Here is a 27,607-nt window from a genome sequence, read left to right as displayed (position 1 = left end):
TTTTTCTATTACCTTGCTTTATACTTCCAGTATGAGTTAACTACGTCTGAAACATTCCATACTCTTTCAACTACTCCATATGGTATCACAACTATCGAATTGAAAACATTATCATTAGAAACTCTTCCTTATCACAACTGACTCAGACTGTTATTTGAGCAAATCAGCTCAGCAACGGGAGTTCAACAAGCAAAATTCTGGTTGTGTATGGTCAAGATCGCAATCTTTTGATGCATTTTTTGGATCATTCCTAAAATTCTTGGCCAAGATCGCAATCTTTTGATCCATTTTTTTAGATCATTCCTAAAATTCTTGTTATAAAGTTCTGACAGCAAATGAAACAGAAGACAAACTTATCACTTGTTGTAACTTATTTCTTGTTTATTTCAATTAATATTTCGGAAGATAGTTTTTCTTTTACAAATTTTTAAATACTTTCTGTATAACGCAGGAAGAAAGTAACAACAAAAATACATTAAATATCTTGAATCAGAATAATACAACAATTTACATTGAAATACTATGTCTTCAATAGAACAATAATAACAATATCAATTGTGGAACTTCATTCTCTCTTTCCTAAAATATTTTCTGTCTCGTATACACATTCTCTATTAGTCTGCTTTAATCACAACCGGAAATATAAAGTTTTTAATTATCTCGATATTCGAGATGTTAAAACATACTTGATTAAAATACAAATGCTTTACATGCCTCACATTCACAATTTCCTTTCACTGACAATCTTTACATCTCTCGCATATAATGGCATAACTTGGAATTCATACAAAGTTAGAATTCGTAAAACACTGCGGCTTCTTAAGAGGCCCCAACACGGCGAAATTAAAACACCGCTAATTTTACAGTAATCATGTGATATCTTCAAACAGATAAAATATAATCGAAAAGTGGAACAAGAGCTCGCTAAACAATATTATTTTACATGAGATACCGTTATCACGACTCACTTATCTGTTTTTGATTTCCAGCCATTTAGAAAATCGGCATTTATTTTCGCGTTTCTAAATGGCTGCAAACTGAAAGCTACTACGTGACTCGTGGTAATGGAACCTCATGCAAAATAATATTGTCTAGCGTGCTCTTGTTCCACATTTCGATTATCTTTTATCTAGTCGAAGATGTCACATAAGTACTGTAAAATTAGCGGTGTTTTAATTTCGCAGTGATTAGGCCTCTTGATACCCAAAACAAGTTCACCATGTACATTCATTTCACCCATTGAACTTCGTCATACTACCTTTAAAATTTCTTTCATCAAAACCTTCAACAGCATGAAATGTGTTTTGTCGTCATTTAATTTGAAAAATAATATCACGTAACTCTGCGCAGATGTTCCCATCAAGTACCGTCAGAATCGTATTGTACAGTTCTTCCTCTTTTAAGATTTAGCTTTCTTCTCCTGAAAGACCTTTCCCTAAACCTACTGTCCTCCTCGTTTTCGAAAGACATGACCTTGTCTTGTGAGATGTTACTTTCTTGGTTCAAACTACCGTTACTTTTAATGAACACTTCAGAACTGCCATAATTTACACTAGTATCACAAGAATCTTTGCACGTGGAATCACTTTTAGAGTTTATTTCTGCGGTGACCACAAAACGAGGACTCGAATGAACTTCGCTGAGAGTCCCTGAGTCACTTCCTTCGGAGTCAGAAGTGGATATGTAATGACTGGTTGGAGGAAGCCGAAGGTCTGTGTTTACTGCTTGATTCACCACATCTTTTTCTTCGGGCTTCGGGGCTTTCTCTTCATTTCTTGCTATTTCAACACTACTTTGAACATCTTGCTTTGCAAGTGTACCGGAGGGAGTAGTGTCACTGTCTTCCCAAGAAGAATAGCAAAATGGAAGCTCACTGAGTGCTGCTATAGTTGACGACATAGAGGTTCGAATTTCAGAATTTCTTTTCCCCAATTCGTGTTCTTCTTCATCGTTGTCAATAAAGCCAGAATTTACTTTCCCATTAACATCTTTGCGTCCTTTAGAGCTTCTTATGGATACTCTAATTTGATCTTCACGAATTACGTCTACATCGGTACTTGAATTATCAACACTATTTTCTATCTTTGTGCACAAGTCCACAATGCCTATGGGTCGCAACTCATCACTGGTTTGTTCCTTTGGTTCCGTACTTGCTTCACTCTTAGGTTCATCTTCGGAACACGAAGTCACTTCCAAGAGTGTCCCCATCGCTGGCTGAAGTGCGCGGTCCCTTGATGTTAAAGAATCGTCATCGCCGGTTGCGGTATGTAGACTCGAAGCTAAGGACATGGATGTTGTCCGAACAGTGTCCAGAGAGGCCTGTCTGTGATAATTATTCAACACAGTTTTATTAGCACAATCGGGAAGCGATACAGAGTGTATCAACTGTGGAACAAAAGTCGGACTATTTCGGAGTGTATTATTTCGCTTTCCGCAGTTCCTGAATTGTGAAATGTGATTATGCAGAGTATTAGAGGCGATTGACGTGCGATGAAGATCACCGTTTATGTGATGTTTTCGTCCGATACAGATACACAACAAATCACGCATTGCTGCTCGAAAATCACGCAGATGATAAGCGTACAACAGGGGGTTGATGGCTGAGTTAATGTGGGACAGGATGATAGTAGAGTCCATGAGGTAGGGAGGGATATCCATTATTATATCGAACGCTTGAACGAAGTTGATTGTGTACAACGGGATCCAGCAGATGATGAAGAAGAGAACGATAATAGAAAGGTTTCGCGTGGCCTTCACTTCACTTCGTTGTGCTGCTCCAAGGACTCGAAGCATGGTGCCTGTTCCTCGAGAGTTTGGGTTCATCATTACCATCTGTCTTATCTGGAATACAAATAGAAAATATATATTAGTATCTCAATAAAAAATATTCAAACATTTTCTTATACTATATATATATAATTGAAACATTACGTTCTTGGTAAAAAAGTCATTTATATTGGACTATTGTCGAACCAAGTAGATGATTGTTTTGAACATAAGTTGGCTTCTAGGTATCTTTGCACAACTGAAATATTCAGTGTTTTTGTCTTGGGATTATGTATTTATCTATAACGCATAGGATAGAAGTGTGTGAAATCTGTACACAACTATTCCCCTGAAATATGTTTGGGGACGGAAGTCAATCTTAGTCGATAAAACATATATACAGGGTGCTACAAAAATTTGTCACAATTTTTTGGAAGATTCCTCACATCAAAATAAGAAAAAAAGTTAATATGGACCTGTGGTCGTCAGTGCATAGTTTAGTAGTTATAGGGTGTCTAAATCGTGGAAAAATGAACTTTAAGGTGGATCACCACCCGGAAGTCAGTACATATTTTAGCTCATTCCCTTAACTACTGCGCAATGAAACGTTACATATTATAAATATTGTACTATAAGATAAAGTATTGTTTCAGCTACAACACAAGACACTGATTCATTTCATTATATCTTCTGATATTGAAAAAGGTAACAAATAAAAGAAAATATTTGATTCGTTTCACAATAAGCACACAAGATGTCACTTGCTGCTAGATCTTACTAGAAGTGCTCAGTTTTATGAAATGTTTATTTGTATGTGTAAAATATTTTAAAGTAACGATCTTATTACGAAATAGATATATTGTTTGACCGTTTTTCGTGTTATGTTTCACATTTTATTTAAATATTAAATTACATTTAAGGAAGTGTATTTTGAGAAGAAACTTGCGCAGAACGCCATAATGCGTTGTTGCCAAATTATCACGTTTACTGTGGTAGTCACAATTAGAAAATTCCTGCATTCTAGCGTTGCAGTTCGAGAAGCGGTACTTTGCTGAGAATTGCGGTAAAGGTCGAAAACTAATTTCTCCAGTAATTATCCAAGCAGAACTCCATTATTACTTCCCTTATTATCTGACATCAGTAAACACTCAACACTATCTGGCAACACCGCACTATTCAAAAACAGTGTTTAGCATAGCACCGAGAGCTCCTAGTGATCCACCTTAAAGGTCCATGGTTCCATTACTATAGGACCGATAGTAGTGGGGTCAAGACTTCACTGAGAAACTGGTATATGAACTATCCAAATATCCATCTCTCAGAACCTCCGGTACTTGCACAATCATTTTTAGAGAAACTGTTTGGGAATACTTGATCACTCTCCACCTACCCCTCTAAAAATCGGTGTGCAAGTACTGGAGCAGTCTTAAACATGGACATTTTTGGGTAGTTCATTTATCAGTTCCTCAGTGATGTCTTGACCCGACTACGATAAGTCTCATAGTAGTGAAGCTCCCTATAACTCCGAAACTATCTACTTTTGAGGACAAGTCGACATGAGTTTTTTTTTCTTATTTTGATGTGAGGAGTCTATTAACAAAATATTGTGACGCATTTTTGTAACACGGGAGGCGCTAAACCATATTTTGCCATTTTATCCAGTGTAAAGCAGGATTGAAGCCCATTTTATCCAGTGCATATCTGAGCGTTAAGGGGGGGGCTATAGCCCCTATAGTCCCCCTTGGATCCGCCACTGTATATATATATATATATATATATATATATATATATATATATATATATATATATATATATATATATATATATATATCCTTTAAAAACAGTAGGATGCAACATGAGGCATAATTAGTTATTTCTCTGCATGATTTTTTTTCTTTTAGCGAAAAAAATAATCAGTATTGGAAATCCTCATATGGGAACTTGAAAAATGAATTAAAACTTGAATTTTAGATTTTTCACTTAATTCCGACGAGAAATATGTAAGTGCCATACATGACACACTTACAACTCACAAAGAACATGCCAGATGACACCAAAATCTCTTATTCATACACGTCAATATCTCACACAGCAGACAAAACAGTCATTTGATGCCTTTGATAAATCACAAAAAAGCTAAAGTGAAAAAAGGGTATGTGCCACATATGGCACGCCATGCGGTAAAGGGTTAATTACAGATCTCGAATGCATGAAGTTTAGAGGGAGCAGAAATAGTATTAAGAGCTTCTATTGTATTTAATTTGGGTCACAAAAGATTTTCATTACATAATTCGGGTGAAAGAAGTTTAGAAGGAGGAGGAGTACAGCTAGAGTAGTATTGGCACTACTTGAGGAATCCCAGTCTGAGGACCAATAGTCCCTGGCCCAAGCCTACTCAGGATCATTCCCTCTAAATTTTGATAATGAGTACATTGGCCCACCCCTCAAATTTCGAGAAGGATAGATAGGACCAATTCTTAAATTTTTGAAATCACAAAAACAAAAAAGAAAAATGGTATGGTGGTATATATAAATTATATGGTGGTATATTATAAATTATTGATTTACATAACAATTTCATACTTTGAACTTAGGATTGTAAGTCTAATGTCATTGGTGTGAAAATTTAAGTTTGATACCTGATATGTAATTATTAAAATCAATTGAAATGCAACAACTACAATTTCACACTTTGAACTTCAGTCACAACTAACAGTCTAAAGCACTGCTGGAAACTTAGTGGAATTTGATTGGTTGATCACTGGAAAATAATTTTTTATGCAATCTCACTGGCTGATTACTTTTAAATCTCTGTTTAAAATTTAAAAAAAAAAAAACAGAATTTTTGCTTAAAATTTTGGGAAAAAATTCAAAATTTTTGCTTAAAATTTTGGAAAAAAATTCAAAACTTTTGCTTAAAATTTGTCGATCTTTGTTTTCAAATTTTAGTTTGAAAATTTTTGTATCTGAGGTTTGAACTGATAGTCTAAAGTTATTACTGGTAAGTTATTCTAGGTGCAATCTGATTGGTTGATCAGTTTCAAATCTTTAAGATTTTAAAAACGTTTCAAAATTTTACTTAAAGTATTTTAGATCAATTTTTTATTTTTAGTTTGAAAATTGTCGAACTTTACGATTGTAATTACGACTCAAAGTCCAAGTTAAATTTCGGAAAGTTAATCTCGGTCCAATCTGATTGGCTGATCCATGAAAATTTATTCTTGATGCAATTTGATTCGCTAACCATTTTCAAATCTTTATTTAAAAATTTTTGCTTAAAATTTTTCGATCACTGTTTGATTTTTAATATTTTTGTTTGAGAAATTTTATCTGGCAACACTTTTAACAAGTATTTCATCATTATACAATCACACACACCAGAACAAGTTTATGCAACATCAACAGAATTACATCACATGCGTTTATGAGATGTAAATCATTGTTCTCATATATAAATATAGTTCAAAATAGTAATGGCCATAAGTAATTACGGCTAGTTGTTTACAGTTTCTAAACATACGTGATGTGTAACAATCATTTACTAAGATTACCACTTTACAATCTATATATATAAAAGAGAACGTACAAATCCTTTGTTAGCTCATCACGCTAATACGGCTGAACCAATTTCTTTCATTTTTGGGGGTTATTAAGATTTGGACCCTAGATGGTTTTTATCATATCACTTTAATTTTCAATTACCAGTGTCTTGAGATAATTGACCATTCAAGTGTCCATAACGTAGAAATCCTTTGTTAGCTCATCATAGCTAAATCTAACCGTATTTATATGCAACCCACATGACCGTGTCACTCGGCGGGTTAACATAAATGACAGGCGATATAATGTTAACATTTACTGCAATCTTCTATGGTTTTTATCATATCACTTGAAAGCGAAAAAGTAAAAATTATCTAAGTAACAAAGTTTATTGCGTTCCGGGGTGACCCCAGCGAAGCGGGGTGAACGCTGCTAGTAGAATATATTTTATAGGATCTTATCTTGCCACGTCATTTCTAAAAAGTTAGGATTAAGATTATTGGTGACCCTTGATAAAAACATTATTTTCCTTTAATATATTGAAGTAATATATCAACAGTACAAGATGTTTTTTCACATAAGATCTTCATGCAGGATCCAGGATCTTCATGCATTTGTCATATCGATTATTTACAAGGTATAGAAATCTGTTTGAAAAATGCGTATCCTGCGTATTGGAAAAACTCCTTCACTTCATCACTGGTTTCAAAGTGATTCCGCTGAGAGCCTACTTCAATCCGGGAAAAAGGTGAAAATCGCTGGGTGTGAAGTCGGGACTGTATGGTAGATAGACAAAGCAAGGGGTTGCAACATCGTTTTGCGTTGCAACGCCGAACGCATTTTGTCCAAAAGGAGAACGGCAGACGTCAGAAGGCCAGGTCGCTTCCTTGGAATAGCACATTTTACTTTTATAAGTGTCTGACAAGCTTAGTGGGTACAAAATGGACTGTTTATTCGAACTTTCTGCTAGCACTGCGACATATTGATCTGAAGTTTCAAGGTGTAGGTCCCCAGATGACGTATGGATGCCTCTCGCAAAAAACTTATGTCTTATTTGCCCCAGTGTAAATTTATTTTCCAACTTCTCTTCGTAATTGGGCATCACGTAATGGAAAGTTTATTGGATTCGTGCAGGACTTGCCGATTCCCCTTAATATTGAAGTGAACTGCGACCATAAGAAAATTAGTGGTGGTGGCATTATGTATTTTATGCACTATATTTCCGTTATTCGTGACTGCAAACTTCTAGACAATGAAATGCTTTGAATATGATATGCTACTGCTTTTACGATATGTATCTCCGCTTCTTCCAGTATTGCAAAGTTTCTGTTGTCACTATATGGTTTATTGAAGATATGAATGTTCAATGATCGAGTTGGTCCACACAGAGCCCAAAGGGTCTCTGGAATGAAGTAGCTAACATCCATAGTCCATCTGTCTGAAATTTTGAGAGAAAGAGCAGACTCGTCAGAGGTTGTCCTTCACTACGTAATCGAGAACACGTTTCTGTAGATGGTTGCTGTTATTGTTAAAAAAAAAAAAAAAAAAAAAAAAAAAAAAAAAAAACCTACCGTCACCAAATTTGGACAGAACAAGAACACTGCTCAAACATTTCAGATGTATGCTCCTGCTCAACTACTTTTTATCAGTATATGCCAAGTTAGTTATCATAATCATTTAACCTTGCTACTTAATGCCAATAAATACTTACAATCACAATATATATAAAAGTGAGCCAGATATTACCTACAAAATGCTAGAATAATTATTTCCAAACCTTTTCTTATACACTAAAAATTTGGGTGCGTAGTTTATGAAGCCACAATTAGTGAACACTCAAATTTAAATATAATTAAAATATAGAAACAAGGCCTTCAGCAAACGCCAAAATCAATCTAGATATAGTCATCATCGTGTCTATTCGTACGGTGAAAGCTTCTTAAAACAACGACAATTTTATTTATTTAACCTTGTTCGAATTAGGAACGAATGAAATATCAAATAATTTTACAAAATTCTGAAATCTTTCCAAACAAAAACAACAACTGTATAGGGTTTAACAACATGTAACTACAACGTAAACGGGACGCTTTTGTTTACGGGACATTTTGATTCCAGCTTGCATCTTTCTCAGGACATCGGACGACTTTCTTTGAAGCGAGGAAGTCCTGTTAAAAATAGGTTGTCTCATTACCCTACTATATAAGAAATGTCTTCAAATCAATTACTAGTTTATGTAGTAACTAACTAACTCTATGGCATATAAGAACCCGGAGGTTCAATGCCGCGTTCAGAAAAGCTTTCTATTGACTTCTATCCTTAGCCAACTGGATCCAGTTTCTACTTTGTATTACCATTTCTGCGAGATCCATCTTAATATTGTCCTCCTATCTACATATAAGGTGATCCTAATTGATCCTGTCAGTACTTATATATTTGTCTCAAAGATTAAGCCATGCATGTCTCAGTGCAAGCCAAAACAAGGTAAAACTGCTAATAACTCATTAAATCAGTTTATGTAGAACCATTTTGGAAATAGTATCTCGCTCACTTTTCACACTCTTCCGTTCTGAGAAAGAGCGTACGATATGAAGACGGCATTTTGAGTAGGAGATAGAACGATTAGATGTATACGGTTTGCAGATAATATAGCGCTTATAGAGGAATCTGAAAAGAAAATCAGTCAGATGTTAGAAAATTTTATTTTAGGAAGGGCTCTAAAGGGGAATATAAGATGGAAATAAATGTTAGAAAGACAAAAGCCATGGTGATTGCAACGAAGCGGTTAGTGTCAAATATAGAAGTAGGAGGGGAGAAAATAGAACAAGTGACTAGTTTTCGATACCTGCATCAGGGGCGGATCCGGGGGGGGCGATCGACCCCCAGAAGAGGAAACTTTCTTATTTTATATATATATATAAATAAAACCCATCCCGAAGTTTGGAGCCCTTAAAAGTAGCAGTATGACAACCCACCGCCCCCCCAGAAGTCGGCCCTGGATCCGCCCCTGACCTGCATAGTATTGTCAGTGATAAAATGAAGTCCAAATGTGAAATAGAAGCAAGGATAGGAATGGCAAAAGAAGCCTTTAGGAGAAAAAAAGTCTATTTTGTGGGATCTTGAATAAAGAGTTGAAAAAAAATCACAAGATGTTTTGTGTACAGTAGTGTACTGTATGGGAAAGAAACATAGACATTACGCAAAAATAATGAAAAATGATTGGAAGCTCCCGGAATGTGGGTGTGGAGAAGAGTGGAGAGAATTAACTTGGTCTAGGGGAAAACGAATGAGAGGGTCTTACTCGTAGAAATGATAGGGAAGAAAAGAACAATGGTAGATATTATTAAGAAAAGGAAGAGAAAGTAGTTGGAGCATTGGCTAAGAAGAAAGTAAATCATGAGGGACGTGCTAGAGGGTATGGTGGTAGGGAAGAGAGGAAAGGACGAAAGAGACTGCAATTGATGGACGGTATCAAAACAGAAAAAACGTATGTGAAGATGAAGAGGTTAGCTGAAAACCGTCAAGTATGGAAACTTCTTACTTATGGCAAGTGACCTGCCAATAATGACAGAATACCTATGATGATAATGATGATCATGCTCTTTAAGTTGTCCATTAAAATTAAAAAAAAACAGCGGCGGTGAGCTTATCAAATAACCGAGTGAACTGAAATTTGACAAAATTGTGGCTGAGAAACCTAAGTAAAGTTTTACCTGTTTTAAGACCACCTGGTAGATGTGTGCGTAGAATCCAAGCATGACGAGGGCTGGGAGGTAGATGGTGGCGATGCACAGGAAGACAAGATAGTACTTTGGCATGACACATGTGAAGTAACAGTAGAAGTCATTCTCCTGAACGGGCTCATGCCAGCCGAACAGAGGCAGGAAACCAACGATTGTTCCCGCCACCCAACACACGCCAATAATAGCTGTAAGTAGACAAGAGAAACAATATTCACATTAATCAAATTACTAACTGAATAAGGATTTAGTCTATCAAATAACTATTATTAAATATACATTAAGAATACTAAAATACAGTGACATTCCGTATTTTACGGACAATAAGGCGCACCTTAATTTTTAAACATGTTTTTTTTTTTTTTTTTAAGTAACATTTTTACCATTTTTATTATTAGATTGCACGTTTCGTCGTAAATGGTTTGGCGCTGCCTTTGATTTTCGAGCGTGACGTCATGGGTTGTCGACTAACAAATCGACTGGTTAGTTCTGTCGTCGCATGTTAGAGGCGCTACGGGTCGCCTTTTTTTTTAAGTTTTTCGCACAGTTTACGGTCTATATCAAGGATGTTATAAAATAGAGGATCTACCCATACGTATCTTCATCCTATAAACTCAGTGAATCCAAAAAAACAACTGAGCGTCGTCTGAGCCGGCATGTCTGATTTGCTACTCTCGTTTCCGCCATGATTGTTGGCTCGAAACATTGCGATCTTAGTGGCGCGGAGCAGGCAGAGTGGGTGTGGCGAAACTGTGACGTATGGCTTCAGGAGTTTGCTGTATGTGCAGATCCTCTATTTTATAACATCCTTGGTCTATATATTTCACTCTGTGGTTCTGGGTTTGTGATTGCGGGTCGAGAGGAAGAAAGTGTTGCCAAACTTATGAATCCCTGGAACTCATGTTCGTCGCATCGGTGCACTGCGGTTGCCAGTTGAAGCCAATGTTGCCAGATAGAGATAGATTTCACGCGGCATCAAATATATGGCCATTTTAAAAACTGGCGGGAATTTTTAATCAAACACTGGACATTTTTATACTAATTTTGAGTATAAGACACATCTGAATTTTGGAAGCAATTTTTCGAAGAAAAAAGTGTGTCTTATAGTCCGTAAAATACGGTAGGTCCATTAAGGCTACAAAGTTAATCCCATCCAAATATTTATACAACTGGCCTTCGGCTAGCTGCGGACTTCGCTCCCAGACTCCTGCACTGAGAAAAATCCGTTCCCCGGACAGCGGTATATGGTACAAATATACGGTATCCGTTTGCTTACTACAGAAATCAGTACAGAGCATACGTTATCCATATGCTACATAGGCACTGCCCTTAGATGTTACATCATGCCGTTGCAGGATGTCTGATATCTAACAGTCTTCCTTATATTACATACATACATGTATGTTACCTTCGTCAGTTATAGTTATATACGTACATTGGTATGTGAGATCCTGACCCCTCTATTGTTTCATACGAAAAATACTCTATAGGTGGAAACTTATACGGAAAGTATTAAAAAAACACGTCTGCTGTGCGTTAAGTCCAAAAACTACAGGAAGATATGTAACATATCTTTTTAAGTACACCACCTACATTTTTTTCCTCATTGCGTGTTTGTTTGACCTACGCATTGCGTCTCATATTTCAGCTTTTGCTTTCATTTTTTGTGCAGCAAAAATACGTTCATGGCAATATTCTTTTCGAAAATTTAAATCCTGTTTTCCCGTAGACTACGCATTTCAATCAAAACGAGATGATAAAATCCCATGTCGCCCCAAATGTATTCATAAATTCATTTAAAATGGTTCACTCGTTTTCCTCCCATGATGATGAGAGTGACAATCTTTAAGTCGTTTTTACATGTTGAGAAAAAAAATAGAAATTGCTCCTCTTCTGTTGTTAAAAGCGGGATTTCCACAAACGCTGAGGTGCAATTTGTGCAATTTCTATGCCATTTGTTTTGAATAAGGAGTTTATATACCAAGTTTCATATTGCTAACATCATGTCTTTACTCTCATTCGAGATATGATCACCTTATTTTAACAATTGCAACCCTCACCCTTTTTCTTCCCTTCTAAGGATAACATTTAAAAAAAAAATGCTGACACGCGTCTTTAATTGATTTATATTAAAAGATTAAATACAAATTTTCATGTCTCTACCCTCAAGAGAGTTCGAGATATGACCATTCTATTGTAACAATTATAATGTTTCCGTAATACAATTACATTTGAAAGGGAAAAGTGACACGATCAGAGATCTTACCCATTTGAGGTGCGCACTCTATATACAGCCTTTTTATACTTATTTTGCTAATTATCTAATTCCTAATTTCCTAATTACTTTGTTCACTTTGAACCATTAACCTTAACAACAGGGACACGAACTCAGACAATATCGATGACAATTAAAATGCCAAAGACTCTCCCCGATGGAATCGAACCTGGAGCCACGTACTCCAAAGGCGCACGCGTTAGCCACTAGGCCAGCGAGGAGGGAACCGCGATTTATGAAAAACAGTGTTGTCACAGAAAAAAAATCCATTCAATATAATCTTTCATTGTTAATATTTATTGCGATGAAGATATCTAATTTAGTATTTTAATGTATTTTTTAATAATAAATTTCATTATTACACATTTTAATATACAGTATAAAAATTTCACGTCTTCAACTGTCTTCTATGAAAAAGAAAACAATGGGAATTGAACGGTACCGGTTAAAGAGGTAGTAAGAGAACAAATAATTTGTCATTTACTCAGTGGCCACGCCAACTTTAATTTCTTGTGGTGTCAAGCGGGAAAGCAGACATTGTTGGGAGTTTTATTTATTTTTGTATTCTGAAAGTAATAATTTAGTATTAATTGAACTACATTACTAAACAATATGTCTGAGAGGCTGTGGGGAGCGCACGAAGTTACCGGGGGCGCCAGTTTTCTTGTCCCCCTTCAGTGTCGTCACTGTCAACAGCATACTTTGGAAGTGACAGTGAAGCATAGCGTTTCGAAAATGTATTGGGTTCTGCACTATTTTTGTTGTTCACCCCAAAAAGCGCTAGTTTCATTAACTGAGCTTTCCTCTGGGAAATACAGCAGTCTTAATATAGAGGCTATTTGCCGAAGTACGAACGGTGTTGAACACAATCAAACTAGAAAGAGAAATGAAGAATTTCAGGTTCCTATGCTGAAATGGAATTTATTATTATTATTTTGTCCTTCGATAATTCTTCCCGTAGTAGCCCCACCCGGAGATCCGAACGGGGGATTATTTTACCTCCGGAATGTTTTACGTCAGGTTCTCCTCCTTCATCCCCCCCTGGGAAATAGATAATGTAGTAGTATTTCCATTTCCTTTCCATATCTCAATACCGTTGACCACCTAGTAGATCATCCGCCTTTAAGGACAGTTTCTCCTCCTAAGGACAAGAAGATACTCTGACCTCCACCCTCTCATCTGCCCTCCGAGTCGAGAAGACCGTACTAAATCAATTTCTACTATCACTTGATAAGCAAAACCGTTATTTTACAAAATATATAATACTTATTTTGGCCAGTAGCACACACAGAAAGTTGTAGAACAGCAGTGTTTCTTCCAGACATGTTTTTTGTTGGGGGGTTGGGCACAGCTTCCCGGAGCTCTGAGAGTGCTCCCCCGGAGGAGACCAAAATAATACGTCTATAATACAATAATAAATAGAACAGTACCAGCAGTGCTTCCCGGAATACTAAGTGTGCCCCCTCGGAACATTTTTTTCTGAAAGAACGACTGGTAGAAGAGTAATGATTTCGGGAGGTGGCCCGACTTCGATCGTACTGAATGTGCATTAGCAATATTTTTGTAGTACTCTTCACCCCCTGTATGCTGAAATCCCATAGTGATGATTTCAGATGATTTCTCCCCTGGGAAAATTTCAATAAATGGGGGTGAAAGTAGTACTGAGAAATACTGGTAGCCCAGCTAGAGGATGATCGGAGAAATATCTCGGGAGGCTCAGGAGAAAATTGCCCCTGGCCTCCCCCTGAATATGGGTCGCTTGTACAGGGGTGACCGCTGGGGAGGGTCGATTATGTAGCGGTGATGCGTACATTTTTCTTGTTTTTTCTAACATTTATTGTCCGTGGTTCGATCCCCGGCTAAATAAGTTTGTGGTAGACAACATCGTGTCCGTGGTTTTCTCAGAGTATTACAGCTTCTTCCACATTCTCATTCCATCATTTCTTCCATCATCATTCACTTGCTTTAATCATTCGTCTACCTCAGTCGAATGGGCATAAGTGTGGGACATTAAACTCAAATAGTTTCTTTTTCTTTTTTTTCTTTCTTTTTTCTTTTTCTTTTTTTCTTTTTTCTTTTTTTTACATAAATAAGTTCCTTGGAAATTAGTCTTTCTCTATGAAGTAGCAAATAGGTTTTGTTTGTGAAATTGTTGGGATCTTCTGAGTTTACACTCTCCCTTCTACATATTTCAGATACTTGACACACTTTTTTCTCTTTTTTTTTTCCCAGTGTTTTCGTACAATGAGAATTCAACAATAGGTTGCCCTGTCTTTTGTGGGTGAGTGTTACGAAACGTCACAGTCTCTGCTGCCTCACAGCTAATGAAGAGTGAACTCAAATTTCAGATTAATTAGTTTGCTTTTAGTGTTTGGCTTGTTAGCGGTGGAGACATCTATTGGAGAAATATGAAATATTCATAGGATAAAGTTGCACCAGTTAAAGGAAGAGGCCGCAAGTCTCGAGTCCTAGTCTATTTCATAAAGTTGTGCACAAAACATAAGCTCCGATTTTTCTCTAAATTTCATCTAGAAGTTATCAGACTCCATTTGCGTCACGAGAGATTGCAAACAGTGTGATACAAGTCACCTAGTGGCTTTCCGCTTTCAACTGTTTAGAAACGCGAAAATAAATGCCGATTTTCAAAATGGCTCGAAATCGAAAGCAGATAAGTGAGTCGTGATAACGGTTTCTCATGTAAAATAATATTGTCTAGGGTGCTCTTGTTCCATATTTCAATTATCTTTTATCTATTTGAAGATATCACATAATTACTGTAAAATTAGCGGTATTTTAATTTCGCCGGGATGAAGACTCTTAACTTACGACTATAGGTAATATTCTATAGCAAACGTATAACTGAAAACGCATGTTTTACATGTGCTTCCCGAATATACGTACTTTCCATATGATAGAAAGAACTGTAGATAGACGTTAAGAATCTCACATACAGATGGACGTATATAACATATGGCTGACGTATACATATGTAATATACAGAAAACTGTTAAATGTCAGACATCCTATGATGTTACTTCTAAAAAGCGGGAGAAAGACAGTTCGTATGTAGCATATGGATAATGTATGGTCTTTACAGATTTCCGTAGTAAACATAAGAATCCCGTATATTTGTACAATATACCGCTGTCCAGATAACGATTTTTCTCAGTGTATGTCGTGTAATGCTTTGCGTATCTTTAAACATTGATGAATTCTCTGTATTGACAGTGGTGTCATTTGGGGAGAGCAAAGGTCAATTGTCCCATCCTGAGTTCGAGAAACATTTGATGTTTCATAAATTCTGTACCAATAAAGAACAGAAAACTCTTTATGTTTTCGTGAACAATCTTTCCCCACTGTTAAAACCTGAAATGATGCTACTATTCATTGTGTTCGTACACTCATTTTATCAATTTATGTTTTTTATACGATCAAACATAAACAATATCTGAGACCTAAGACTTGGGTGAATTAATATTGCTTACGATTCTAATAAAATTTTCTCTTCTAATCTCGAAAACGAGAAGACAATTGTCAAACTTGTCGTCTTGTCTTGAATTTTAAAATGTAATTCTCGTCCCATGGGCAACGCTAAACAAAACTTAGAATAATGAAATTATATTAGCAAACAGGAAATATGCACCTGGTTCATTTGTTCACCTCTTTATTTTTATTTTTGCACATTTGAGGACAAAAGTTACTCAACAATAGAAATCTTAACGTATGGATGAAATAGATGGATTAGAGATTAGGATCCCTTTCAGTAGCGAGCTTATACGAGTTGCGGACTTACAGCTTAACGTGGAACCCAAATTACATCTTCCGCTGAGAATCGAAATCAGGTCTCCTGCGCCGTATACGCCTACACTAACCATGTAGTCAAGAAGGAGCTATAGCAATGAAATGAAGTCAGGAATATTATAATATCTTAAGTACACAAGAACAATTTAATGCTTAATTGGAGACAGAGGAGGACATGGGAAAATGAACCTTCTGAAACCAACTGCAGCCTGTGAAACTTTTAGTTATTTAAAGGTAAGTAGCGTCTACATGAAGGTGCGAAATCCTCGGGGAAATCCGAGGGAGAATTCTCCTATATAATATTTTTGGAAGAAAATTCCCTCTCAGTAAAAACTTTGGGGGTGGGGGGCTGAATAAAATGATACTACTATCGGAAGCTTGCAAATTAATTACGGTAATTTATGTAAGGACTAGTTAACAAATATATTTGACATGTAGGCCTAATTAATGGTTGAACTGGTAGTTAACAGTATCCTTAATCTTACGTAGTTTAATAATAATGGATGTTCAAATATATGAACTCTTTATGTCGAATCATTCTAGTGCTAAGTTTTCTTTTACTCTTCTGTTTTCGCCTCCTCCCCCTTCCCCGCATTTTGATTATTATGATTTCAGACCGTGGTCTACACTGTTAAAAATATTTCCGTAACTTATTTTAATAATTAACTATTGTAAACCTGCACTCAAACGTCTGCACAGTATAATGTTTCTATACATAGGCCTACTAAGCTTGTAAAAGTCTACCACCATGTTGAGTTAAGGACCTTCACAACAGCGAAATTTAACTACCGCTAATTTTAGAGTTTTTCTGTAATATCTTCAAAACAAGAAAAACAGAAACGTAGTTAGCTAGACAATATGATTTTGTATGTGATACCGCTATCACAACTCGTCTGTCTGCTTTCGATTTGCAACTGTAGATAGATTTAGCATTTTTTGCGGGTTCTGTAAATAGCGGCATATCAAAAGCAGATAGGTGAATTGTGGTAAAGGTACCACATGCAAAATCGTATTGTCTAGTTCACTACGTTTCTGTTTTTCGAATATTTTTATTTGTTTTGAAGATATTGCAGAAAAACTTTAAAATTAGCGGTAGTTAAATTTCGCTGTAGTGAAGACCCTTAAGTCAGGACTGAGGATTGACTTGTTGATTGCCTACGATATCCATTTGACTATCCTTGTGATTAGCGTGAAGGGCTAAAATAAGAATAATAAACGTAATAATAGTTTAATTAATAAACGTTTGTCCCTTAGATTAGATTTAAATGAACCATTGCTTTGTTTAAGGCGAGTGGAAAAAACTAAAAGATGGACCGAATTACCTTTTACATTTTATCTGGCCATTTGTCTTTCTGTATGTGACTTGGAACAACAGCTAGAAGGCGTTATTAAATGGCTGTTTGGATAGGAAATCACACAGAAGTACTTTATTCTGTTCTCCGATTAAAGGCGATAAGAATTTAACGTTTCTTTAGAGAAAATAAATGATGCTTTTGTTTTCCCAATTTTCTCTTATTTCATCCACTAACAACCTCTTTTCATCATATTTCTCAACTAACACTCCTTTTTCCTAATAAATTTCCCGCCTTTTCCAACAGTTATTGCCCTTTACGTTAAATGTGAGCCTGTGACGCACAACGTACTACGCTCTATCTACGACTCAATTTCATGGACAGTGTTACCAGCTGAACAGAAAATTCCTCACCAACTCATAGCTCAAAACTCTCGTGATATGCAAGGGATAAAAGCAAGAGAGGAAGGCCAGTCGATTAACCCGATCAAGGAGATTTTTGAGAATGATGAGAACCATTTTGTTCATATTCTCTAAATACACAGCTCCTCCGTGGCTAAGCGGTTAGCGTACGCGCCTTTGGCGTGGGAGGCCCGGATTCGATTCCCGGCGGGAGCTCATGTGGTTCGGATTCCACGTTAATCAGTAGGTCCATATCTCATATAGTCTCGCTGCTGATGGGACGTTAAACTCAAGTCAAGTTAAGTCTCTAAATACAGTATATACGAATATATATAAGTGAAATCTTACAATATGTTTGTAGTACAATGTATCGTCTATTTTAGTGACAAAATAAGTCAGTTTCGTTTTACAGTTGTGAAGTTATGGTGGACTTTGAAACTATGTGAACTCAATATTGAAACAGACAGAATCCCCCCCCCCCACACACACAGGATTTTTCCACGAGTGGGAGAGCAGAAGACCAAGACGTAAGTGGAGTTCCGAATACGTACATTGATGTGCATGATATTTCATGTACACCGTAGAATAATAGTTATTGACCCACAAGGCAAAACTTTATTAACTACAGCAAATATATTTATTACTATAGCGTATCAATAAGTGATTCTAATGTTTTAGTGTATAGCTACACGAGGATGCGTTTTCGGTACGTTACTCCCCGCAGCGAACGCGACCTAGGTGGCTACTCGGTAATTTTACTTTCGCCAGAGTTATAAATCATACTGTGAGCCAGTCAGGGTTTCCAGGACTTACAACCACACCCTTAGTGCGTCTGCACACGGCAACGATAATATCGGTGGAAGCCCCGATAATATCGGTGTCGGTGTCGGCGTACTTTGCACACGTCGCCGACAATATCGGTGGAAGCCCCGACAATATCGTTGCCGGTGATGAGCGAAGTAAGCGACACACACAAAAAATCTTCTCCATATATGAAAACAAATAAAAAAAATAATAATTGGGAAAATTATTTTTTAAAACAAGGACTACAAAAACTGTTCTAAAGAGGTGTGGAGGACGGTACAAAACTTAGAAAAAATAGCCCTATGCCTAAACATGTTTAGATTTAACAGTGCCGTTTTAAATAGAGGCTGTAAACATATTATTTTCGTTTCGATGAGAATTGATGCTGCTGTACATTGCAAACTATATTAGTTTTAATTTTTGTTGGAACACTGTTGCATATTGTATGTATATTATTTTGTTTTCCATGCAATTAACATTAATGTCATAGTAGATTAAATGATAAGATTCGAATTAGTAATTCTGTTTTACATTGCTCCATACATACACTGGCGCGAATCGCGGGAGGATGAAGGGGACATGTCCCCTCCAATCTTTGAATTGGGGAGATTGTCCCCAGGGTGCGAATTGGCGGGGGGGATGCCAGGGATTTCCCCCCTGACAAAAATCTTTCCCTCCCTGGAGAAGAAAAATTTTATCCCTGGCAGGGATAACTTTTTCCCCTCTGGAGTATTTTTAAATGGACATGAAGATAGAAAAGGGAACAATTCTTACTTTGCGTGAGTGAAAATTTATGAAACATCTCACATCTCAAGTGTTTTGTACTTGTTAGTAAATTATATATATATATATATATATATATATATATATATATATATATATATATATATATGTGTGTGTGTGTGTGTGTGTGTGTGTGAGGGGGGAGTACGGTGCGCATATGGGAGAAATTCATCCCCCCTGAGAAAATTTTTCAATTCGCACACTGATTGTCCCCCCCCAATAATCCGATTTGAAATGTGTTTTTTGGGAGAGAAATTTGATTGTGTCCGATCGCCAGAAAGGAAAGTGAGATGAAATTAATGTCCACTCAGAATAAGCCTCAAATCTGTCCGCCTCCCAATGTTGAAGACAACTCTGCTCCCCTGATCCTCCACAGCATTGTTTCTCGACTACAGAAATAGTTTGAACATCGCTATATATATAATATGTAGTGTTGCCACGAGACGAGACATTTCTCGTGTCTCGTCTCGTCTCGTAAACGAGACGAGACACGAGACGGGAGAGAACCCTTTTAGACGAGACACGAGACGAGACAAACTACTTGTCCCGTCTCGAAAACGAGACGAGACACGAGACGGGACGTCTCGTGAAATGTCTCGTCTCGTCTCGTGTCTCGAAAATCAAAACGCTGGCGGGAATGGCCAAGATTGAAATTGCCAGTGGTCATATAGATTACAAAAGGAAAATCCCCTTTGTGAGAAAACATGTTGAAAAGCCTTCATAGAAAAGTGTCGTGTCTATTGAATGAAACAATCGTGATACATGAGCTTCCAGGAGTATCATCCTTAATAACTTGTCCCCAATTCCCCTTGCTGTAAACTGAGAAATTCACTTTTTTTATTTCTAGCTGGAATGATGACAAACAAAATCAAAGACAGGCAAGATTTTTACAAGGTCAAGAAACCGAACTACCAGCACCATCTATTCAATTTGAAAACTGGGTAAGGTCTACACTCATTACAGGCTGTAGTTGAAAGTTCTGGCTGAGATGGTGTAAGATAACAGACCACACTTGTCTTTATTCTCTGGTGGCGGTATTCTTTTTGCTATATGAACCGAAAACGGCAATTGAAGTATGTCATCTTGCAACTAAAATTTTGTCTTCTCTCTCTCTCACACACACACACACACTCATACACATAAAACATACTTTTACCATTTTACCAATCGCTCGCTTATTATACAGCAGTCATGTTGTAAAATTCACCTCTTCGTTTGGAGGCGAAGGACAAAGAAAGCAAAGATATTATCGACAAACCCTTCAAATTGTTTGCTTTCAGCAAATTTATGATACTAACAATAACACTTTAGGTGAAGATGTTTTACAGGGGGACCTTCGTTTTGTTACGCGGAAATGTTTGATCTGACCAGAGTGCGAAATTGTCCTCTGCTTCCATGTTGAGAGGAGGGGAATACTTCCCTTTCCTAGTGAATAATAATCATTAGGACCTGAATTATCTTCAGAAATTGTTTCTTACAGGCATATAAAATCTTCCGAACTTGATAAGTTTAAAGAACATTTGGTATAATATTCATGGAACTCCGTTGAAAGCAGAAAATATGAGAATGATCAAAATTCGAACATTGGAGAACATAATTAACAGAAAAGAAATAGGATACCCAAACCATATTTTTAAACCTGCTATAAAATGTATATCCTATATTTTTACTAATTCCTTACTCCCATGAAAGTATCCTGGGGAGGATATTCTCTCCAATTTTTTCAGACTAAATCCTTTTATCCCGTACGATTTCGCCCCCTGACACAATACGAAAAAACAAATGCTGTTAAAATCCATACACATGACCCTTCCAGGACTCAACCCGGGGCCTTCAAGCCATGGTCTATCGCCGCAGACCACTCGGCTTGGTATGAAGAGGTACGTTGTATGATTGCGAATAGATCACGACAATATAAGAAAATTTAATCCAAAATGGCGAACCAAAAATCAACTCTTTTTTAGCCACTAGCTAATCTGGGTGTACTGTCATGAGTTTGTTACAGAAACGGGGCAACCACCACATAGTAGCACACACCCCGCGGTTATGGGAACAGATTTGAACCATGGAGGTGAAGACTAGCCCCAAGCATTCTTTCGTCCGATGTCTCGTTCAGCTCCCATTACTATGGCACTTTAAGTAGAGCTTACTGTGCAGTAACATATAAAATTTCAATCAAATACTTTCCATTACTCAATAAAATTATTTGGTTCCGAGCTATTTTTTTTAAATACAACAAATCTAAACATGCTAAAATGGAAAGTAGTTTTTGGATTGTTATGGGTTAACACTGTGAAACCTAAAGGCTGGAATATATGAAATCAAAGTGTACACACATATCTATCTCTCTATTTATCTATATATCTTTCCATCTCTCTCTCTCTCTCTCTCTCTCTATCTATCTATCTATCTATCTATCTATCTATCTATCTATATATATATATATATATATATATATATATATATATATATATATATATATATATATATATATATAGACACTATAAAGCAAGTGGGCTGATAGTATACGATAGTGTTGGGGATAGTGTCACCTTTACATCGAACTTTCCTTGTCGTGTAAACATTATTTGACATTAGTGTCTTCATCTTCGACGTACCTATGAGCAATTTACTGTATATTCGTGTATTGAAACTGGTGAAACAAATTTCAATGTTTCAGAATGGTAAAAAAAAAAATGGCTCAGACAACTAACAGTAGAGATATATTATCTCGTAAACTATATGTCCTTGCCTTGTGAGCTTATTTGAATTTATTTTTAAGACCTTTAGGCAACTTTGGCCGAATGGATGATGATGGGGAAATTAGTGGAATGAAGAAAGTGGTAGGATACTAGGCAACTTCGAGAAAACACACACATTCGAAAAATGAAATGAAATGAAATGAAATCTTTGAGTTTTACGTCCCACGGTTATGCCGATTAGGCTAAAGGAGACAGTGATGATGAGTAATGAATGAAATGGTGGAATGAAGAAAGTGGGAAGAAACGGGAGAACCCCGAGAAGACCCACGCACACGGTGTTTGTCCACCACAAAGTTGACTTGGCGGGGCTGGGATCGAACCCGAGACCCCAAGCACCAGAGGTGAACGCTCTACCACTGAGCCACCGCGGTCCCCACACACATTCAATGTTTGTCCATCACAAAGCTGACATGGCACTAACCGAGATCGAACCGACTACCACATACACTAGAGGTAAAGGCTTCACGGTGTAGCTACCGTGACATTTCTTGTCTTGTGTGGTCTGGGTAATACTTGTAACTTAGTTGTATCTTGATTAGCATAGTGCAGTCTGCTACATTTTACTTTCGTTCCCATGGTATGCTGCTATATTTTTACGAGACAAGACGAGACAAAACGAGACAAACGAGACGAGACGAGACGGGACAGAGCCTCTCGAGACGAGACACGAGACGGGACGAGCACATTTTTTCGAGACGAGACACGAGACGGGACATGCTTTGCACGAGACGAGACGAGACAGCCTGAAGTCTCGTCTCGTCTCGTCTCGTGGCAACACTAATAATATGGGAATGATCTTCCCCCCCCCCTGTTGAAGACAGATTTGCGCTGTTGCATACATACCCGTCGTTTCTCGTTTCTTTTTGTCCATGAACTCAAAATCCTGGGCAAGGCTCCCATAAACTTTTCACCATGTTTTTTGCTTTTCAATTCTGTCCTTGAAAGAGTCTGTTATCTTATTCCATATGCAAGGTCTACATTCCACAAGTTCAATAAGTGTTAAAATATCTAATGGAAAAATTCCTGCCATCTCTAAAAATCTAAGCAAAACTAGAAAGATACGAATGCAATAATACACAATCTTTTCATTCAGTCACTGTAGCTAAACTGCAGAACTCTATCAGGGGGTCGATCCCGGTACAAAGGGAAGAGGGAAAACTTGGATACATAGCTTTGGTCTTTGTTTTCAATTGCCATTCCACAAATTATTTTTAAAAAGGGGGATTTGGGATAGTTTTGGAAATGAGAGAAAAAAATCTGCAACAAGTGAAGCATGAAGTCACATTCCTATTGTTGAGATCACAATCAAGAAAATGCCAAATGAGTAACTTGTCCTTGGAGCTTTGGAAAGAGTGTTCGATTGTGCTGGTTTCATTTCAAAATAATAATAATTCTACTTTGACTTGTCAACAAATATTCTATTCAATCATTGCTTATTGAATGGAACCGGGAAAAGCGATTTGCATACAATTCTGATGAAAATAAAATAAAGTAATAATAATGGATTTTTTCCATATGCTTATGTTCACAGTGTATCAAACTTTGAAAATTACGCTTAAATTAATTTCCAGAATATATTAAAATTTAAACGCATTAATAGATTAAAAAATATACCATCAAAGAGTGTGTGTGAGAGAGAGAGAGAGGGAAAGAACAAAAATAAAAAAGGAGTGGAAAATAATAAAGAAATTGTTTATTTAAATTTCCTATATTCTATTTGGTAACAGCTATTTAGAGGGAAACCTATTGGTTATATAGCTATTTAGAGGGAAACCAGTACTCTTCAGACTTCCCACATTTTATATTTATTTAATAAAGGGAATTAGCTACTCCAAAACAGAGACTGTAAAAAAATAATAAGCTGTTCCAAAGTTGTTTATAGGACAAGATAATAATAATAATATTATACAATTGTAATAGAAAAAATGGAAACAACAAAGTTCCAAAGACAAGAAACGAAACAAAAATACACAGCGCCTTGTCACTCACTCTCTTCGTCTAACCCGCTGACCGGCCGACATTATCGGTGGCGTGTGCAATAAGAAAACATTGCTCCCGACAAAATCGGTGTACCGCCGACAGTATCGGGGGCTTGGCCGACAGCATCTGCGTGTCGGAGGATCGGCCGATAATATCGGTGGCGTGTGCAAGCTACGGTTTGAATACATTGAAGTCGATTTCACCGCCGACATTATCGGTGGTTCCACCGATACTATCGTTGCCGTGTGCAAACGCACTTATGCTGTATTATACACCCTATTGCAGCGTTTTCCAACCTTTTTCAACTTGCGGCACACTTCCGGGGTAGCTTGAATTCTCAGATATTATTGAGGCACACTCAGATATTATTATTATTATTATTACTTGTAAATATAAAGTACCGTGGTATTTTTTTTGTGATTACTAATTTTTTCACAGAGAAGCTCGATCACTGTTTTTTTTTTTTTCGTGGAAATCATTATCCTCATTTTTCGTTTCAATTTAAAACTTCAAAACAATTGCAATGAAATATAGTACTCAGATTTTTTTAAAAATACACTTTCTGTTTCGAAAGCTGTATCCGATTTTTCATTAAGAAGGAAAATCACTCAAGAACGAACGAACAAACAAATCTCTTGTACTTTTAAAACACAGTAGGTAATTTGTATGCACGTTTGCTTTGCCGAGAGGATTGAATGATTTTTTAAAATTTTAAGTTACAAAATAGTCTGCAACAACAAAAAAGCAATAATGGTAATAACAATGATAACAAATACGTTTGTCCACATTAAAAATGTACAGAAAAGTAACACAGTATGAAACTTAAAATTGTAGATTCATAGTAGAGGTTCATAGTAATGTGAAATAACAAATATACAATTTTTTCCCTATATCTTGCAACTTATTGCTATAGAATTAATAATTTTGTTTCGATTTCCTCGCGGCACACCAGCGGTTCATTCGCGGTTCACTAGTGTGCCGCGGCACACCGGTTGGGAAACGCTGCCCTATTGTATTATATAGATTTTTCTGTGATTAGCTAATTTTCGGAATTTACTTGTGTTTTTGTGAATTTTCTTTTGTTATACACGCACATACTTTATAATAATAGAGTTTCAATACTTTGCACAAAGCATCTTCCAAGCAGCTGTTTCTTGCTAAAAATCCCCTTGCCTTGCAACACGTATTTCCTTTTCTTCCTTCCTTTAGACATCTTTAACTGATTCCGAAACAGTATGCGGTCTATTGTTTCGAAACGCACCAAATATGCTCGAGCCGACTTATTCTGCTCGTTTTTTATTGCTTTCGCGTTTTCAGTGCATTATGATTAGCCATCCATATTTAAATACATTGTCAGCGTATTCCAAGCGTACCCATGAGCCATAAAAACGCGTTACGAACGCATCGAGAAGTTGTGTTACTTAATGTAATTTGAAGAATCGAACTGCTTTTGATAATCCACAGGAAAGAACGCGCCCCCGCAGCGGGCATGCACTGCCTGCAACAAATGGATCATGAGAGATGAAATCTGTTTATTTGACCATGAATCTATATCAAAAATAGTTTCTTGTTATGTCTTATGATGATTACTATATGTGAATCAACATTGAAAAATGAAATTAAATCTTTGAGTTTTACGTCCCACGGTTATGCCGGTTAGGCTAAAGGAGACGGTGATGATGAGAAATGAATGAAAATGGTGGAATGAAGAAAGTGGGAGGAAACGGGAGAACCCCGAGGAAACCCACACACACGGTGTTTGTCCACCACAAAGTTCACTTGGCGGGGGCTGGGATCGAACCCGGGACCCCAAGCACCAGAGGTGAACGCTCTACCACTGAGCCACCGCCCCAAAATCAACATTGAAACCGAATCTTCTACTATTTCTTACTGCTGCAGATTTCAGTAGGATATAAGTGAACTGTATTCTTTGGAGACTGAATGCATTAAGAAAATAATACGCCGCTTCTTACTGATGTTTTCGGACAATGGCAATCAATATTAAAACATCAGATAATAGTAGATATTGGAGATGGAAGCTATGGGACTTGAGAGAAAGTATATTTTTTAAAACGAAAAACGAATAAACAAAATCGTTGCATTTATGTTGAAGTAATGCGACTTTATACACACTATTATGATACGAAAACTGTAAGCCATTTATCTAGGTCCAAAGATTATAATTTCCACTAATAAACTTGATCTAGGTCTATTATTATTTGCCGAATTAGCCGGAGAATTAAAATGAAAATGAAATGAAATCTTTAAGTTTTACGTTCCACGGTTATGCTGGTTAGACTAAAGAAGACGGTGATGATGAGAAATGAATGAAATGGTGGAGTGAAGAAAGTGAGAGAAAACGGAAAAGCCTCGAGAGAACCCACGAGCAACGGTGTGTGTCCACCACAAAGTCCACACGGCGCGAGCTGGGATCGAACCAGGGACCCTATATATATATATATATATATATATATATAAAGTTGCTTTTGTAGTATAATATCTTTTGAGTAATGAATGGGAAATCTAGGTGTGAATATAATAGGAATAATATACGGGAGTGAAACATGACAACCCACAAATATGTGTTTATTAAGATTTTACGAACACTTATCCGCTTACGAACATTCTTCGTTTTTGCTTTAAACCATTTAAAAAAAACAGCTGGTTTAAACCACCTTGGTTTAAACCAGCCAACCCTGGTTATTATATTTCTTAATTGGTCGTATGAAAACATCTGATTATTATTTTGTATGATTTACTTAGTAAATTTTATAATTTAATCAAAATGAACTGTGGTGGGCTCGATTGAGGGTGCTCGCAGGCAGTAGTTTGGAGCCTTCTTCTTTAGTTCGACGTTTCACAATTCTAATTACAATCTACAGTACCTTAATTGAAATTTCATGCTTCCGTTCTATCAGATAGTAAAAAGTGGTCTTGCAAACAGTCGACGGATTAATCGCATTGTTTTCGTTTCATTTGTCTAAGAAAATATTATTTCGCCATTTTTATGGGTTGTAGTGTTGAGAACTGGGAGTGTTAAGAACTAGTAGAAGAACAAACAATGTCGTAATCACTATCTGAACATTTTCCTGGATTGAAAATTGTAAATTTTACAGAATATGCTTGGACTAAGATTGAACTCACGAGCTTCCAGTACGCGGTCATTTGTTGTCGTAGTCGAGAAACGAATTACAAATTCTCTTAATCTGAAGAAGGATTGAGCGTAGGTCTGAATGACTTAAAATCGAGAAAGAATTCCCTCCTTCAACACAAAATGTGTCATCAATGGAAGGCATCTAGATCAGTGTAACCCAACACATTCTCTCCCTCGATGAGTTGAGAAGATCCGTCATCCAGTTATATGTTGGCAGCGAGTGACCACCCAAGCGAAAGCATCTGAAAGACAGGCAAAGATTCTCCTTCAGGATGTTGCATCAGCTGCGTCTACAACAGTTATCATTAA

General features: G+C 36.8%; 1 protein-coding gene across 1 annotated transcript in view; it reads right to left on the bottom strand.

Moving 5' to 3' along the window:
• Positions 1-335: 335 nt before the first annotated feature.
• LOC145694326 (uncharacterized) overlaps positions 336-27,607 on the bottom strand; it is a 196,039-nt gene continuing 168,767 nt past the window's right edge. Inside the window, exons 2-3 of the mRNA XM_081770434.1 lie at positions 10,020-10,234; positions 336-2,841 (exon numbers count right to left, since the gene is read on the bottom strand). Of these exons, the coding sequence (XP_081626560.1) occupies positions 1,360-2,841; positions 10,020-10,234 (1,697 nt within the window). The 3' untranslated portion in view covers positions 336-1,359. The remainder of the gene's footprint in view (positions 2,842-10,019; positions 10,235-27,607) is intronic.

Source organism: Thermobia domestica, chromosome 9 (genome assembly GCF_964235325.1).
Source record: "Thermobia domestica chromosome 9, izTheDome1.hap1.1, whole genome shotgun sequence".
In the NCBI taxonomy this organism is placed as follows: Eukaryota; Metazoa; Arthropoda; class Insecta; order Zygentoma; family Lepismatidae; genus Thermobia; species Thermobia domestica.
Note: the sequence above shows the minus strand (reverse complement) of the source record. Positions and strands in the feature narration are given on the sequence as shown.